General features: G+C 39.9%; 1 protein-coding gene across 18 annotated transcripts in view; it reads left to right on the top strand.

The window, feature by feature from the left end:
* The window catches only part of LRRFIP2 (LRR binding FLII interacting protein 2), a 173,614-nt gene that overhangs the window by 129,254 nt on the left and 30,038 nt on the right, over positions 1-14,322 (top strand). For 13 of the 18 annotated variants that reach the window (XM_032234650.1, XM_032234648.1, XM_032234646.1 and 10 more), the window contains 4 exons: positions 1,076-1,183; positions 2,431-2,502; positions 4,118-4,288; positions 7,184-7,276. In XM_032234650.1, the coding sequence (XP_032090541.1) occupies positions 1,076-1,183; positions 2,431-2,502; positions 4,118-4,288; positions 7,184-7,276 (444 nt within the window). The remainder of the gene's footprint in view (positions 1-1,075; positions 1,184-2,430; positions 2,503-4,117; positions 4,289-7,183; positions 7,277-14,322) is intronic. The other 5 variants (XM_032234651.1, XM_032234649.1, XM_032234647.1 and 2 more) reach the window with 1 other exon arrangement.

The following is a 14,322-nucleotide window of genomic DNA, read 5'->3' as shown; positions in this document are numbered from 1 at the left end:
TGCACGGTCATTCAAAAAATGTAGCATTAGCAATGCCTTAGATGGAACTGAAGATAGTAACATATATGAAGATAGCGAAGAAAGTGATAGTAGTGATTGTGAGCATCTGAACTTTCTTAATTCTGCTACTAGTGACAATGAGTTCTTTAGGTTTCCAGAAAATTAGAAGAGTGAGTCTCTCCTCATTTTTGGTACAACTGAGTCCATCAGGAATCACTGCTTTACTTAACAAACATAATAACAGTGATGATGGTTCTTAATACCGCTGTTTACTTTATATGATTGAAATATTATTCTGATATATTTTATTAAATATATTACTACACTATTTGGTTCAGAATATTTTTTTCTTGTTTTCCTCCTTTAAACCTAGATGCTTCTTATTGTCAGGTGGGTCTCATAGTCCAAAAAATACGGTTACTTCAGATCCCCTGCATGCAGAAAGGATGTGTTTTCTTGTGTATCACTGGTTGTCTTCATTATTTCTTAACATCTTTACAAGTAGAGTAATTTGGATAATTTATGCAATTAAACCTATGCAAAATATTTTGCAAAGTTAATTAGCATAAATTAAACACCTGCTTTGAAAGCACTAAAGTGGCTTCAAACTTTGCAAAACTTGTGCAGCTGTTTCAAAAGCTGTTCCCAATTGTGCAATTTGTATGCAAATGCACAAATCACATTTCTACTTAGAGGTCTGATGGACCAGAGCAAGTTTTCAAAACAACAAGATAACGTTATTGAAATATTGAGTCAATTTTAATACTCAAATAGAGTTGCTTCATCTGCACTAATGTAATTTGTGAAGTACCTCTGCTGAATACTTTGCATAGTAAATTATGGAATGAAATCTGAAAAAAATAATAAACCATTAGGTCAGATTGAATGGAAAAGACATATGTTTAACATTTCCTGATACGATTCAATAAATTCATTTAATGTTACAATGGTCTATATATGAAAATATTTTTGTTCAAAATTATAATATTATTTTTGTATTGATATATTATTTATATATTTATCTAAGAAAACTCTTAAAATGTAAAGGAAATTTTAAAACAATTGTCTTCTTTAGCCAGCATCTCGCAATTCAGCAACCCCTATAAGTGGAAATTCTTCCAGACGAGGAAGCGGAGATACAAGCAGCCTAGTTGATCCTGATACCTCATTAAGTGAATTACGGGTGAGAAATTTTTATTGGTTAATAATGAAAGAAAACTCATATATTTGTATCAATCAAATCATAGACTAGCTTAAGAAGCATAATTGTATTTTTGTAATATGGAAGGAAGGAGAGAGAAAGAAGATCGAAAAGGAGAGGGAGGGAAGGAAGGAAGGAAGGAAAAGGAAGGAAGGAAAATAATGTAGTTGAATGTAATGTAGCTACATTTGTCTATCATAAATTTAAATGAGGGAATACGGTACATTATCAGTTTTTTTAAAATGATTTATTATTATCTATGTCGTAATTTACCAATGGAATTCTAAGTGGCTATACATATTAAAATAACAATAATATAACACACTGAACAATGAAATCTATATAACAAATAGACTCCCTATCTAGTTGCACTTGTGACTATATAAATGTATTTACTTTTTCAAAATTTTAAAATCGGTTGAGTGTATTTTGTAAATAACCATTTCTTATCTTACTATAAGAAGGAAGCAGAACTTTACTAAAAGGGTAATATAATTTAGCATAGTTCTAAAATTCTATAGTTTTTGACACCGTATGTTGCAATGATTTTAAAACAGGTTGATTATGTGACCAACCTGATTTTATAAACTTTTTTTTGCAAACATTAAGTGAATGCCATGTGTGTTAAGTAAAGCAGTGGTTCCTGATGGACTCAGTTGTACCAAAAACTAGAAATAAGTGCAGTTTTTGGCAAAACTGAAGAAAAAAATGAGGTGATATGATTATGGGATGCTTTAAATGCCCATAAAAGTGGCTGTGTTGCTGAATAATTGAAATTCAGTTATGTCATTGCAGAGGGGGCTCACACATCAGAACTTTGAATCTGATTTGTAGTGCCCTGCTTTAAGTTAGGGACAACTTTTAATGGTTTCTAACCGACCAATCATAAGTTGAGGACTACCAGTATATAGAACTCTGCTGTTATAATGTTTTAGTTTGCAAATGTCATTAAGCACCTTTTCAGATTTGTATTCAAAATAAGATTGTGAACAGTTTATATCTGAAATTGGTGTTCTCAGAGATTTTGTATTTTAAATGTACATAGGCCTGTATAAGAAATACTGACTTAAATTTTATTATGTCATCTTCAAGTATCAGGGATATATCATTAATTTAATCTGTAATTTGATAGTAAAACTTACACCAAATCACCTAATTTTTAAATCATACAATTATATAATCAATCTTTATGATGTTCTTATGCAATGGTTCATTCCTATGTCCTGCAGGATATCTATGATCTTAAGGACCAGATACAAGATGTAGAGGGGAGATACATGCAGGGACTTAAAGAACTAAAGGTATTAGGTTTCTCCCAAGCATGTACTCACTATGGTAATACTGTGGTAATGACATTTTTGCAAATTTCATTAAGAGTTTACTAACATACTAATTACTCCTTTTATTAAGGATGTGTCCAATGAGTAAATTGGAAAATGGGTTTTGTACATAGTTATTAGTGTATACTCATGTCTTCCAATGGTGCATTTATTGCCACTGTAACTCTGTCCATTCACATTGCTTCTGTATGTCCTTCTCTTTCCTTCCACCTTTCTCAGCATTAGAGCCTTCTCCAGAGAATTAAGTCATCACATAGTATTTCTGAAGTAGGATAATTGAAGTACTTAATATTATATAATGTAATTTCCTTTCAATAATTTGAATTGTCAAGTAAACATTTTATAAGACTAATAATTAGGAACCACTCTGTTAGAAATTGATAGTGAAATTAAAATTAGAATTCTGTTCTGAAGTGAAGTAATAAACCACTAAATAATTTTTAGTAATTCTTTAAGTCACATGAGGAGCGCGTAAAGAAAAAATAAATGAAGTACATACCAAATACATCATTTAGAAAGAAAATGCAAAATAAGGCTTATATTTGTGTATTTGATTCCAGGGCCAAATGTCAATCTTTGTTTATAGAATTATTGGTTATAGATATGAGCACGTTATATTAAAAAATTATCTGAATATTGTACATTTAACATTCAGGACACTTCCTAAACTTTAGAATCTAAAGGATGTTGTACATAAAATGTGACTTGATTTTTCAATAATTTTGTCTTTTTATTGATCCTTCTTCAATGAGTGGGAAGTAAACACTTTTCACTTGTGCTTAACACTCTTTGATTCAAGTTGTTCAATGTACATAAATTTTATTAGATATTTAAACATTTTTTTAAAAAATTGCAGTATGCAAAAGTCAATACCATTTTTGGGGGAAGGGGCACGATTCATTTTTAAACTAATACTCCCAAACCATTCAGGTATAGATTTGGACACCAAGGGGTACCATTTATTGTGTGTGTGTGTCTGTCTGTCTGTCTGTCTGTCTGTCTGTCTGTCTGTCTGTCTATCTGTCTCTCTCTCTCTCTCTCTGTGTGTGTGTGTGTGTGTGTATGTGTGTGTGTGTGTATCTGCAAATTTATATATAACTTTGCTTCCCAATTGTAAAGTTATATTACTGTTCAAAAAATCCACTAGTTGAATTTGATAGGATTAAAGTCATTTCTTATTGGACTAAAGTCATTTCTTAGCCATAATATTAGTGATGACTATGAAGTTTGAAAGAAGTTAAAGAGAGAAATATGCATTTCTTAGACTTCAGTTTATGAAAAAAATGCTGTGATTAATGATTATACATAAATATAAAAATTACTTGCTAATTGTTTTTGGTAGATCAAACTAACATAACTGTATTCTAAAACTATTATAAATAACTTGCTTAAATTTCTGGCATTGGCAAAGAAAATAATAAAATCAATTCCTTAAATGTCCAGGTGCATGTTAAAATTTCATTGACTTGCATATTTAAACATACTTAACTAGAAAAATAACATGATTAAGTATGGAACATTTTGTGTGCTTCTATTTAAATAATGCTTAATAAATAAAGGAATAAAATGTTTCTAGGAGTCACTTGCTGAAGTTGAAGAGAAATACAAGAAGGCCATGGTTTCTAATGCCCAGCTTGATAATGAAAAAAACAATTTAATCTATCAAGTGGATACTCTAAAAGATGTCTTTGAGGAAAGAGAAGAGCAATTAGCAGAATACTATAGGGAAAATGAAGAAAAGACTAAGGTACAATTTATAATTTATTGTATGCAGAATGTAGATTTTAAATAGCAGAATATTAAACAATATCTGTGTACTTGGGCATATTAGTACTTGAAAATAACATTGTATACTTTTAATGAAGACAAAAACCTTACTAAGATCTATGAAGGCTCAGACATGGAAAAATTAATTTGTTTTAGCAGCAATTTGCCCTCCTTTTCTTTCTTTTGATTCTGCTACTCTTCTTCTTAAATACTGACCAGCCATTTGTCTGAAATGGTATAGAGCATGGGTGCCAAAGTAAATTTAATTGCGGGCTGGATCAGCATTATGATTGCCCTAAAAGGGCCAGTTAGGTGTGATGGGTAGATGTATCTGGGTGGTCATATGACCAGGTGGGTGTGGCCAACTCAACCTGGCTGGCTTGACGTTGCTTACATCAAGAGACCAGACAAGGCTGGGAGAAGGGATCCAGAGGTCTCGAGTGGAGAGGAAGGAGAGGCCAGGGCTAGCACCAAAGCCTCATCCATCAGAGGAGCCTTGATGTCTGGGAGGGATCACACAAGTGAGCAGCAAGGCCAGAACATCTTCTGGCATTGCAGGCTGGGTGCCTGGTGGGGCTACGCAGACAGGAGAAAAGTACTGTATTGCTTGGGGGAGCCCCATTACCACTCCGGCGTGACATCTAACAGGTAGTTCAGCTGCCCCCAAGAATGTGCCACCTCATCTGATGAATGAGGCTTTGATGCTCACACTGGTCTCTCCTTCCTCTGTTGGAGACCTCCAGATCCTCCCCTCCCATCCCCCTGCATTTGCAAAGCTGTGCTGGCCCCCTGCAGCAGCCGAACGGTAGTGATGCATGGCAGGCCAACTGCCTGATCCTGTCTGCCTGACACTGAATGGGCAGTTGGCCTGCCGCACCACGCCACCCTCACCTGATCCTGCCTGCCTGACAATAGCAACTCCAGGGTCTCCACAGGGCACAGATGTCTTTGATCATGTATTATGCCACCCAATGCTCCTGTCCTGCTCCGTGCTTTTCTGATGCTGGGGGGGGGGGGCATCAGTGCTTGTGTGAGGCTGGGGGTCTAAAGGTGCTGGGGTGGAGGGGGACAGGCCATTTGGTTTTAGACTGGAGTCCAGGCTGAGAGTCCAAAATGGGAAGCCCTGGCTCACAGCTGCCTGGACCATTGCTCGTGACAGCTTCCTATTTTTAACCACCCTCTCCATTAGAGTTCAGCTGCTCTTCCCACCACATCCCAGCATTGACCCCTCCAGGGCACCCTTTCCAGCTGTACACAAGCACCGATGCCCTGCCAGCCTCTCCCCAGACATCAGTAACAGACATGTGCAAGCAGCCTTTGCCTGCCACATCCCCAGACATCCTTCCCAGCCCTGCTTCCCTAAGAGGGCACCCAGCAGTGCTTACTTTCTCAAAGCTGCTGCCAGTGCCACCCTGGGGTGAGGCAAGGCCAGAAGCCTGGCAAAGAATCTGGCCGCAGAGGCGAGAGGCCAGGCCAGATGCAGAGGTGAGGCCAGGTGCAGAGGCAAAAGGATGGGTGTGGCGAGGCCACTAAGCACAGCCAGTCTCCACATGCTTGCCGCCTCCTGTGTGTGCACCCAACAGGATGGGGTGGGCCTGGCCAACACAATGCGGGCCGGCCCCTTGCAATTTCCACGATGACCTTGCGGCCTGATCTGACTACATCACGGGCTGGATTCGGCCCACGGGCCTTGAGTTTGACACCTCTTGCCTGGGAAGGGAATTGGACTTGAAGACCAAGGTCCTTTGCAACTGTTATTCTGTTATTCCTTGCCCATGATGATTACAGTTTACTAAAACAGATTTGAAAAATGCTGTCAGATATAGTGGTAAATTGACAATATTGGCCTAATGTCAAGCATTGGAGACAAACAGTCTATTCAAAATTGGGTCTTGATTACAATATTGGAGTTTAGGGGGTTAGGATGAGGATGAGGTGTTTACTCAGATATTGTGAAAATGCTTAAGCCAGATTTCATAATTTGGTTCCTTTAACTGTGAGTAGTTACAATTCTTGCCTACCTAATAAATGAGGGATGCTGTGGATCAGTGGCTAAGACACTAAGATTGTCGATCAGAAAGGTTGACAGTTCAGCAGTTCGAATCCCTTGCGCTGCGTAAGCTTGTCCCAGCTTCTGCCAACCTAGCAGTTCGAAAGCATGTAAAAATACAAGTAGAAAATAGAAACCACCTTTGGTGGGAAGGTAACAGCTTTCTGTGCGCCTTTGGCATTTAGTCATGCCAGCCACATGACCACGGAAACGTCTTTGGACAGTGCTGGCTCTTTGGCTTTGAAATGGAGATGAGACTGTTCCCTAGAGTCAGGAACGACTAGCACACAGGTTGGCAACCTTAAACACTCAAAGAGCTACAAATGTCCTAACCGGAAGCCCCCCTGTTCAATTCTGAAGTCAACCTTAAGTCCGGTTCCCCACCATAGTCTCCTAGCGCAGCATCGTTTTTCCTCTACTTGTCCTAATTAAAAGCCCTACCAATTGTGGAGCTGGCCAGAAAACCCACTCCTTGCCATAGAGTCTCCTCCTGGGGTGCTGTCCCCCCCCCCCAAACTGGAAGTTCCTCTCAAAATTATGATGCCAACTGGTGACAGGGAACCACAGCAGAGAGATGAAAGAGCCACATGTGGCTCCACAGCCATGGGTTGCTGACCCCTGGATTAGCACATATGTGCAAGGGGAACCTTTACCTTTACCTTACATAATAAATATTAAGAGTACCCTCTTACTAGATGACAGAATCTTGAAATTAGTTTACATCATTGTAACAAGGTTCAAAATATTATTTAATAATAACCAAAGCTACTGAAACAAATTCTAAAGTCATCTAATTTCCACTTTTTTATTTTTTTTGTTCAAAAGGAATTGGAAAGACAGAAACATATGTGCAGTGTGCTACAGCATAAAGTAAATGAACTCAAGGAAAGCCTTTGCCAAAGAGATGAATTAATAGAGGTATATACTCATGCTGGAAAATAACTAATAATATTGTGAATGGTGTTTAAATGGTGATGTATAATTTATTTCCTTAAGTTTGACATGTACTACACTGTTTGTGCTTTTCCTCCTAGTTTATACTTTGAGAAAATAATGAAAGAGTTTTTTCCTTTATATGAAGGGCTCCAGATAGCAAACATTCGTGATACAAATTGTTTCTGTGTCCAGAGAGGATTGCAGTGCTTAGATGTTATATTGATATATCATTTATCTTGCTTCCCAACACTTTTTCTTTCTGAGCCAGCTGTTTTAGTTTCCAGATTGGTTCTAAATTATTGGATATCTTGCTTTGTTAATACTGAAGTTGCAGAAGCTCACTTAAAATTTCAATGTCATGATCCCTATTTACTTACTTATTTTAAACTTTTACATGCCATTAACAATTCCAAAATAGTTTTCAATATGATTAAACAATGAAATTAATTGATAAACAATAACACTTATTATAAAATGTAAAATAGACATGATTAAATTTATAATAAAATATTAAGACAGTTTATAATTTTCATGACAGTAATGTGGCTACCCTAATTAGTAACTACTAAAAGATACAATATCTTTTGCTCCATAAGACACACTTTTTTTTTCTCCCAAAAGTGGGTGGAAATGTCTGTGCATCTTATTGAGCGGATATGGGCAGCATGCAGCAGCGGTGAACAGCAGCAGCAATCCCTAATGCCTGGAACAGCTGATCGGCAGTATTCCGGGAGGCTGATCCAACAGCTGATCAGTTGCTTGGAGTTGCTTAAAGACTCCAGCGTTCCCTGGTGGAGGCAGTAGACATGGAGGAAACAGGGACTAGCCAGATGAATACCAGATGGCCGCTGGGAGACAGAGGCAGATTTTTTTTTTTCTTGTTTTCCTCCTCTAAACCTAGATGCGTCTTATAGTCAAGGGCATCTTACGGAGCGAAAAATACAGTAGGTTCTCAAATGAAGCAGTTTCTTCTCAGCTTAATTTGCTTATATAAACATGCTTGTCAGGTAAGCTCCCTGTTGGGAGAGCGAGTACGTTCAGCAAAGCGTTGTGAGAGTTGTGTTGGAGAACACACAAACCAGCATACAGGGACGCTGCAGTTTAAATAGGCTTTTACTTTTGTGGAAATAGAAGTATCAGAGTCCATCAAACAGTCCAAGTCATACACGGATAAGACAGTCAGTCATCAAGGTCTTTCCGTTAAGGGATAATCCAAATAACATAGTCCAATAATCATATAATCAGTCCGGTACAAAGGTTTGCTAACAGTTGCAAAACTTACAACAGCTCACAGCAATTTCTAACAGCCAACTTCCAAAAACTCAGATCAGATCAGCCCAGCATCTAATGAGCAGCGAGCTAACAGTCATTCTGGCTCCCTCTTATGGCTGATGGAGGAAAACAGCAACCAATCATATTTTACAGTATGATTTGAAGAAACAGGTACAACATTGTTATATGATTTATATATTGCGAACCCAACCGTTAGATTATGTTCCTAACATTCTCCCCTTTGGGTAGGACAATATATACATCTTACAATCTTAATCCGTATTCTTTGCAACAACGTTTATGCTTTATATTACCTTGGGCCTTAGTAAAATGGTCTGCAATGTTATGTTCAGACATGCAGTACTCCAGTGAAACTAATTTACCATTCACACTTTGCCTTACATTTAGATATCTTAGATCAGTGTGTTTTGACCTAGTTTTTACAGCAAGATTGGATGCCATCTGAATTGCTGCTTGATTGTCTTCAAAAACAACAATAGGCTCTCGTATGTCAATCCCCATATCAAGTAGGAGTTATTTATAACAAACCAAATCTGTACATAATAATGACAAACATGAGAATTCAGCCTCCATAGTCGATAGACTTAAATGTTTTTGTCTAATAGACTGCCATCCAATCAGTGCTTTTCCCAGGAATACAACAAACCCTGATGTTGATTTCCGTGTAGACACATCTGTAGCAAAACGTGTATCAGCATATGCAGTTAAACTCAGATCACCTCTAGGTTCTAAATACAAAGCATCGTTTGCTTAAGATATCTTAATATTCTCTTAGCAGCTTGCCAGTGCCTTTCAATAGGTTCAGCGTTAAACCTGGCTAATTGATTTACACTATATGATATGTCAGGCCTTGACCAATTACTCAGATACGATAAACTATCAATCAATGATTGATAAATACCTTGATCAAATACAGGGCTTTTTACATCATCATGGCTAAATTCCTGACCCATTGTAGTTTTAGCTGGTTTACACTGTTCCATCCTAAACGTTCTGAGTAGCTGGTTAATCTTCTGTTTCTGAGATTTTGTATCCTCCCCTAGTTTTATCTATCTTTAACTCAAAATATTGCCTAATCTCACCGAGATGTTTTATACTGAACTTCATCCTTAACAGTGTTATAATCCTCATAGCTTCTTGCTCAGTTTCAGTGATTAATGCTATGTCATCAGTGAACAATACCAACAATGAAATCACACCATTACTTTCTTTCTTAAACAAACATGGATCAGCCATGCCAGCTTTAAGACCTATCTTAGTTAACTCTTTCACTATACATTGATTCCATTCATATCCTGATTGCTTCAAGCCATACAGACTTTTTTTCAACCTCCAGCAATCAGTTTTACTATCAGTTTTTAATCCTGCAGGCTTCTGTAAATATATAGTATGTTGCAACGGTGCATGAAGATATGCTGTCTCTACATCTAAATGATTAAATATATATTTATTCTTAGCTGCCCACACTAATGCTGCACATAACGTTGTAGCCTTTAAACTAGGCGCAAAGACCTCATCATAGTAATTTGCTTACTGAGCAAACCCTTGTGCAACTAACCTGGCTTTATGGGTTACAGTCCCATCTACGCTATTTTTAATTTTGAAAATCCATTTACAACCAATGGCATGTTTACCTGGTGGTAACTTTATATTTTCATATACCTCTAACCTTTGCAATTATTTCAATTACCTTTCCATTGCATCTTTCCAAGCTTTCAGTTGGATATAAAGTTAATTCTTGGTAATTAGCAGGAACCTTATTTGCCTGACATGGTATAGACGCCTGATACCTGTCAGGTGGTCTAGTTACACATATTTCAGGATTCACCAGTGGACAACCTGCTCTTGTTCTTCTGGTTCGTCATGTACTTCTTCTTTAATTTCTTTAACTACCGTTTTTCTTACCTCATCATTAGGGACTCTACTTGGGTGTTGATAATTACATTATCATTTGTATCTAATTTATTCCACCCCACAGTCTTTCCGGCAAACCTGAATCAGCTATCATAGTCCGAGCTATAGCCTGTAATGTTTGCCCCCTTCGTTCTACAAAAGAGTTATGTTGTGGCCTATAAGGAGCAGAATGTTTGTGCTTGATTCCAGCTGTTCTTAACATTGTTTGGAATTTATAATCGGTAAACTCCGTCCCATTATCAGTAACTACAGTAATAACCTTGGCTTTCATCTTTCTCTCCGCAAACCTCAGCCAATTAAAGAAATGCTGAAACGTTTCTGTTTTGCTTTTCATTAAGTAACAGAAACCGTATCGGGAATAATGATCTATGATACTCAAAACATAACAGGCACCTTCCAAACTGAGTTTTAAAGGTCCTATTAAATCAGCAAAAACAACCTCCAGAGGTTCCTTTGTTTTAAAACCATTTAGTCTGTTTGCTGGAGTAACTTTGCTTTTCTCCTGATTGCAAACATTGCAGTTTAAATATTTTCCGCCTGGTTTTAGTTTTATTCCTTCTGCCAACTTAACATTTTGTTGCAGCATCTTGAAATTAATGTTCCCCATGCATCTATGTAGTAAATGTATGCATTCATCATGGGGTTTAACATTATGATAAGCTGTGTTAGCCATCTGGCCATCTGGTATAACATACAAACTTTTTTTTTAAGTAGCAGTAATCCTGTTATCCTCCTTTTCAATAATACAGATATCTCCCCTAAAGGTTACCACATAGCCAATGTTAACCAGAGCCCTAACTGATAGTAAGTTGAATTTCAGGTTAGGTACATATAACATTGGTAACTGCTCATTTTAAGGGGAGGGATGCGGGCAATCCTCTACAGGGTAGGGCTGAGGAGTTCGTCCAATTTCTCGCGGATAAAGTTGCTCGGCTTTGGGCAAACCTGGACTCCAATTGTGCAAAGCCAGCTGAGGTACTGGGGGAGGGTCTTGAACGACATTGTTGGATTGATTTCCAGTCTGTTACTCCCAAGGAAGTGGACAAGGCCATCGGAGAAGTGAGTGCCTCCACATGTGTACTGGATCCGTGTCCCTCCTGGCTGGTCGCGAACAGCAGGGAGGTGACACAGGGCTGGATCCAGGCGATAGTGACCGCTTCTCTCCAGGAAGGGTCCTTCCCCCCCCCTCTAAAGGTGGCAGTGGTGAGACCCCTGCTGAAGAAGCCGTCCTTGGATCCAGCCATTCTTAATAACTACCGTCCAGTCTCCAACCTCCCCTTTGCTGGGAAGGTTGTTGAGAAAGTGGTGGCCTCTCAGCTCCAGCGGTCCTTGGAGGAAACCGATTATCTAGACGCCTTCCAATCTGGTTTCAGGCCTGGCTACAGCACGGAAACTGCTTTGGTCGCACTGGCCGATGATCTTTGGAGAGCCAGAGACGGGGGGCGGGCCTCCATTCTGGTGCTCCTTGACCTCTCAGCGGCCTTCGATACCATCGACCATGGTATCCTTCTGCGGTGGTTGCGAGAGGTGGGGGTAGGAGGCACCGTTCTTCGGTGGTTCTCCTTCTACCTCTCGGACAGGTCGCAGTCAGTGTTGGTTGGAAGGCAGAGGTCGACCCCTACGCCCCTTAATTATGGGGTGCCGCAGGGGTCGGTCCTGTCCCCCCTCCTGTTTAACATCTACATGAAGCCGCTGGGAGAGATCATCCGATGGCACGGGATAAAATACCACCAGTATGCGGACGATACTCAATTGTATCTGTCCGCCCCATGCCAGCTCAGTGAAGCGGTTGAAGTGATGTGTCAGTGCCTGGAGGATGTTAGGGTCTGGATGGGGGTGAACAAGCTGGCTCTCAATCCTGACAAGACCGAGTGGCTTGTGTTTTTCCCTCCCACAAATTGGCCAGGTATTCCATCTCTCAGGCTGGGGGGTGAAATTATACGCCCCTCAGACAGGGTTCGCAATTTGGAAGTCCTCCTGGATCCACAGCTGACTTTAGATCACCATTTGTCGGCTGTGACCATGGGGGCATTTGCCCAGGTTCGCCTGGTGCACCAATTGCATCCCTACCTGAACCGGGAGGCTCTCACAACAGTCACTCGTGCCCTTGTGACCTCAAGACTGGACTACTGCAATGCGCTCTACATTGGGCAGCCCTTGAAGAGTGTTCGGAGACTTTAACTTGTCTAGGATGCAGCCGCGCGAGCGATTGTGGGTGCGCCTCGGTACACCCACGTTACACCTATCCTCCGCGAGCTGCACTGGCTGCCTATTGGTCTCCAGATACGCTTCAAGGTGCTAGTCATCACTTATAAAGCCCTACATGGTATTAGACCTGGGTACTTGAGAGACCGCCTTCTGCCAATTACCTCCCATAGACTCATTAGATCCCACAGATTAGGCCTTCTCTGAATTCCATCTACCGGCCAATGCCGGCTGTCGACCACCCGGAGGAGGGCCTTCTCTGTGGCTGCTCCGGCCCTCTGGAACTATCTCCCCGTGGAGATTCGGACCCTCGCCACCCTTCAGGCCTTCCGTATAGCCATTAAGACCTGGCTGTCCCAGCAGGCCTGGGGTTGTTGAGTTCCACCCCTACTCGAATTGGTTGTGCTTGTTGTGTTTTTTAAATTGTCTATATTGTTGTCTCATTTTTTGTCTTACTTTTTTCTATTTGTTCCCCTCCCCTTGGCTTTTGTTCAGCCACCCTGACTCCCTTCGGGAATAGGGCGGCATACAAGTCGAATAAATCCAAATCCAATCCAATCATTTAGGAATGAATATCATGCATTACCTTCACCAGATGCCTTCACCTTCCATCCATTTGCCAGAAATACATGTTCCTTGATCATGGTTATTTTTACAAATCTTTTTCTTTCTCTAGCAATGCACTGTGATGCTCCACTATCAATAACCCACAAATCATGGTTTACTGGTGCATTTCTAGACATAGCCAAAGTAGACATAGCTAAATTGAGATTAGCATTTTTTTCTAGCTGTTCCGGCATTCTGTTGTTTTGCCTTTTTACAGAACCTAGTTATATGTCCCTTAATCCCACAAGAAAAACATTTTCGAACAGTATAGGCAGTAGAATGTGATTCCTCATATTGTGGTGGTTTCTCTCTCAGTTGTTCCCTCTCCATCCTTCTCCTTGACCCTTCCAACAGTTGTGCAATAATGTCAGTCAATGTTAGTTCATTTCGGGTTAGGATGTCAAGAGAAGATACAAAAACATCATAACTCCCATCCAGTGAGGAAAGTATGATATAAACTTGATGTAGCTCAGGGAAAATTAGTTCTTTTTCATGTAGCTCCTGAAAAAACCCTTTCATAAAGGTTAAATGAGCTAACATATCTCCACCTTGTTTTAAAATTGATGGAAATAAAATTTTAATTGAATTCATGGGATTTTCTTATTGAAGTCTTTTTAATTAATTCTTATTCAATTGACATATCTCTTCCTCAATCTAGAGCAGTGGAGTGCTGGAGAGCCGGAAGAGAGCAGTTAGCCGGTGTGCATACGTGTGGTGGCCAGCTGTTCTTTGGGGTTCCGTTGTGCCCATGTGTGCCAGCCAGCTTCTCCTCCAGGTTCCGTCGTATACATGCAGGCCGGAACCGGGAAGACCAGCTGGCAACTGCGCATGCCCACAGAGAGGGCTTGACGTGCCACCTATGGTATATGTGCCGTAGGTTTGTCATCACAAATCTAGGATCTTCTACCAGAGGCTTGGAAGTTTGAGGATTCTGTACCCTATGTAGCACTGCACTCTTTTGGATAGATTGCATTGAAATTCCTGGGTTCTATTAGAGCCACTCTCCCAGC

The sequence above is a fragment of the Thamnophis elegans genome, chromosome Z (assembly GCF_009769535.1).
Source record: "Thamnophis elegans isolate rThaEle1 chromosome Z, rThaEle1.pri, whole genome shotgun sequence".
Lineage (NCBI taxonomy): Eukaryota > Metazoa > Chordata > Lepidosauria > Squamata > Colubridae > Thamnophis > Thamnophis elegans.
Note: the sequence above shows the minus strand (reverse complement) of the source record. Positions and strands in the feature narration are given on the sequence as shown.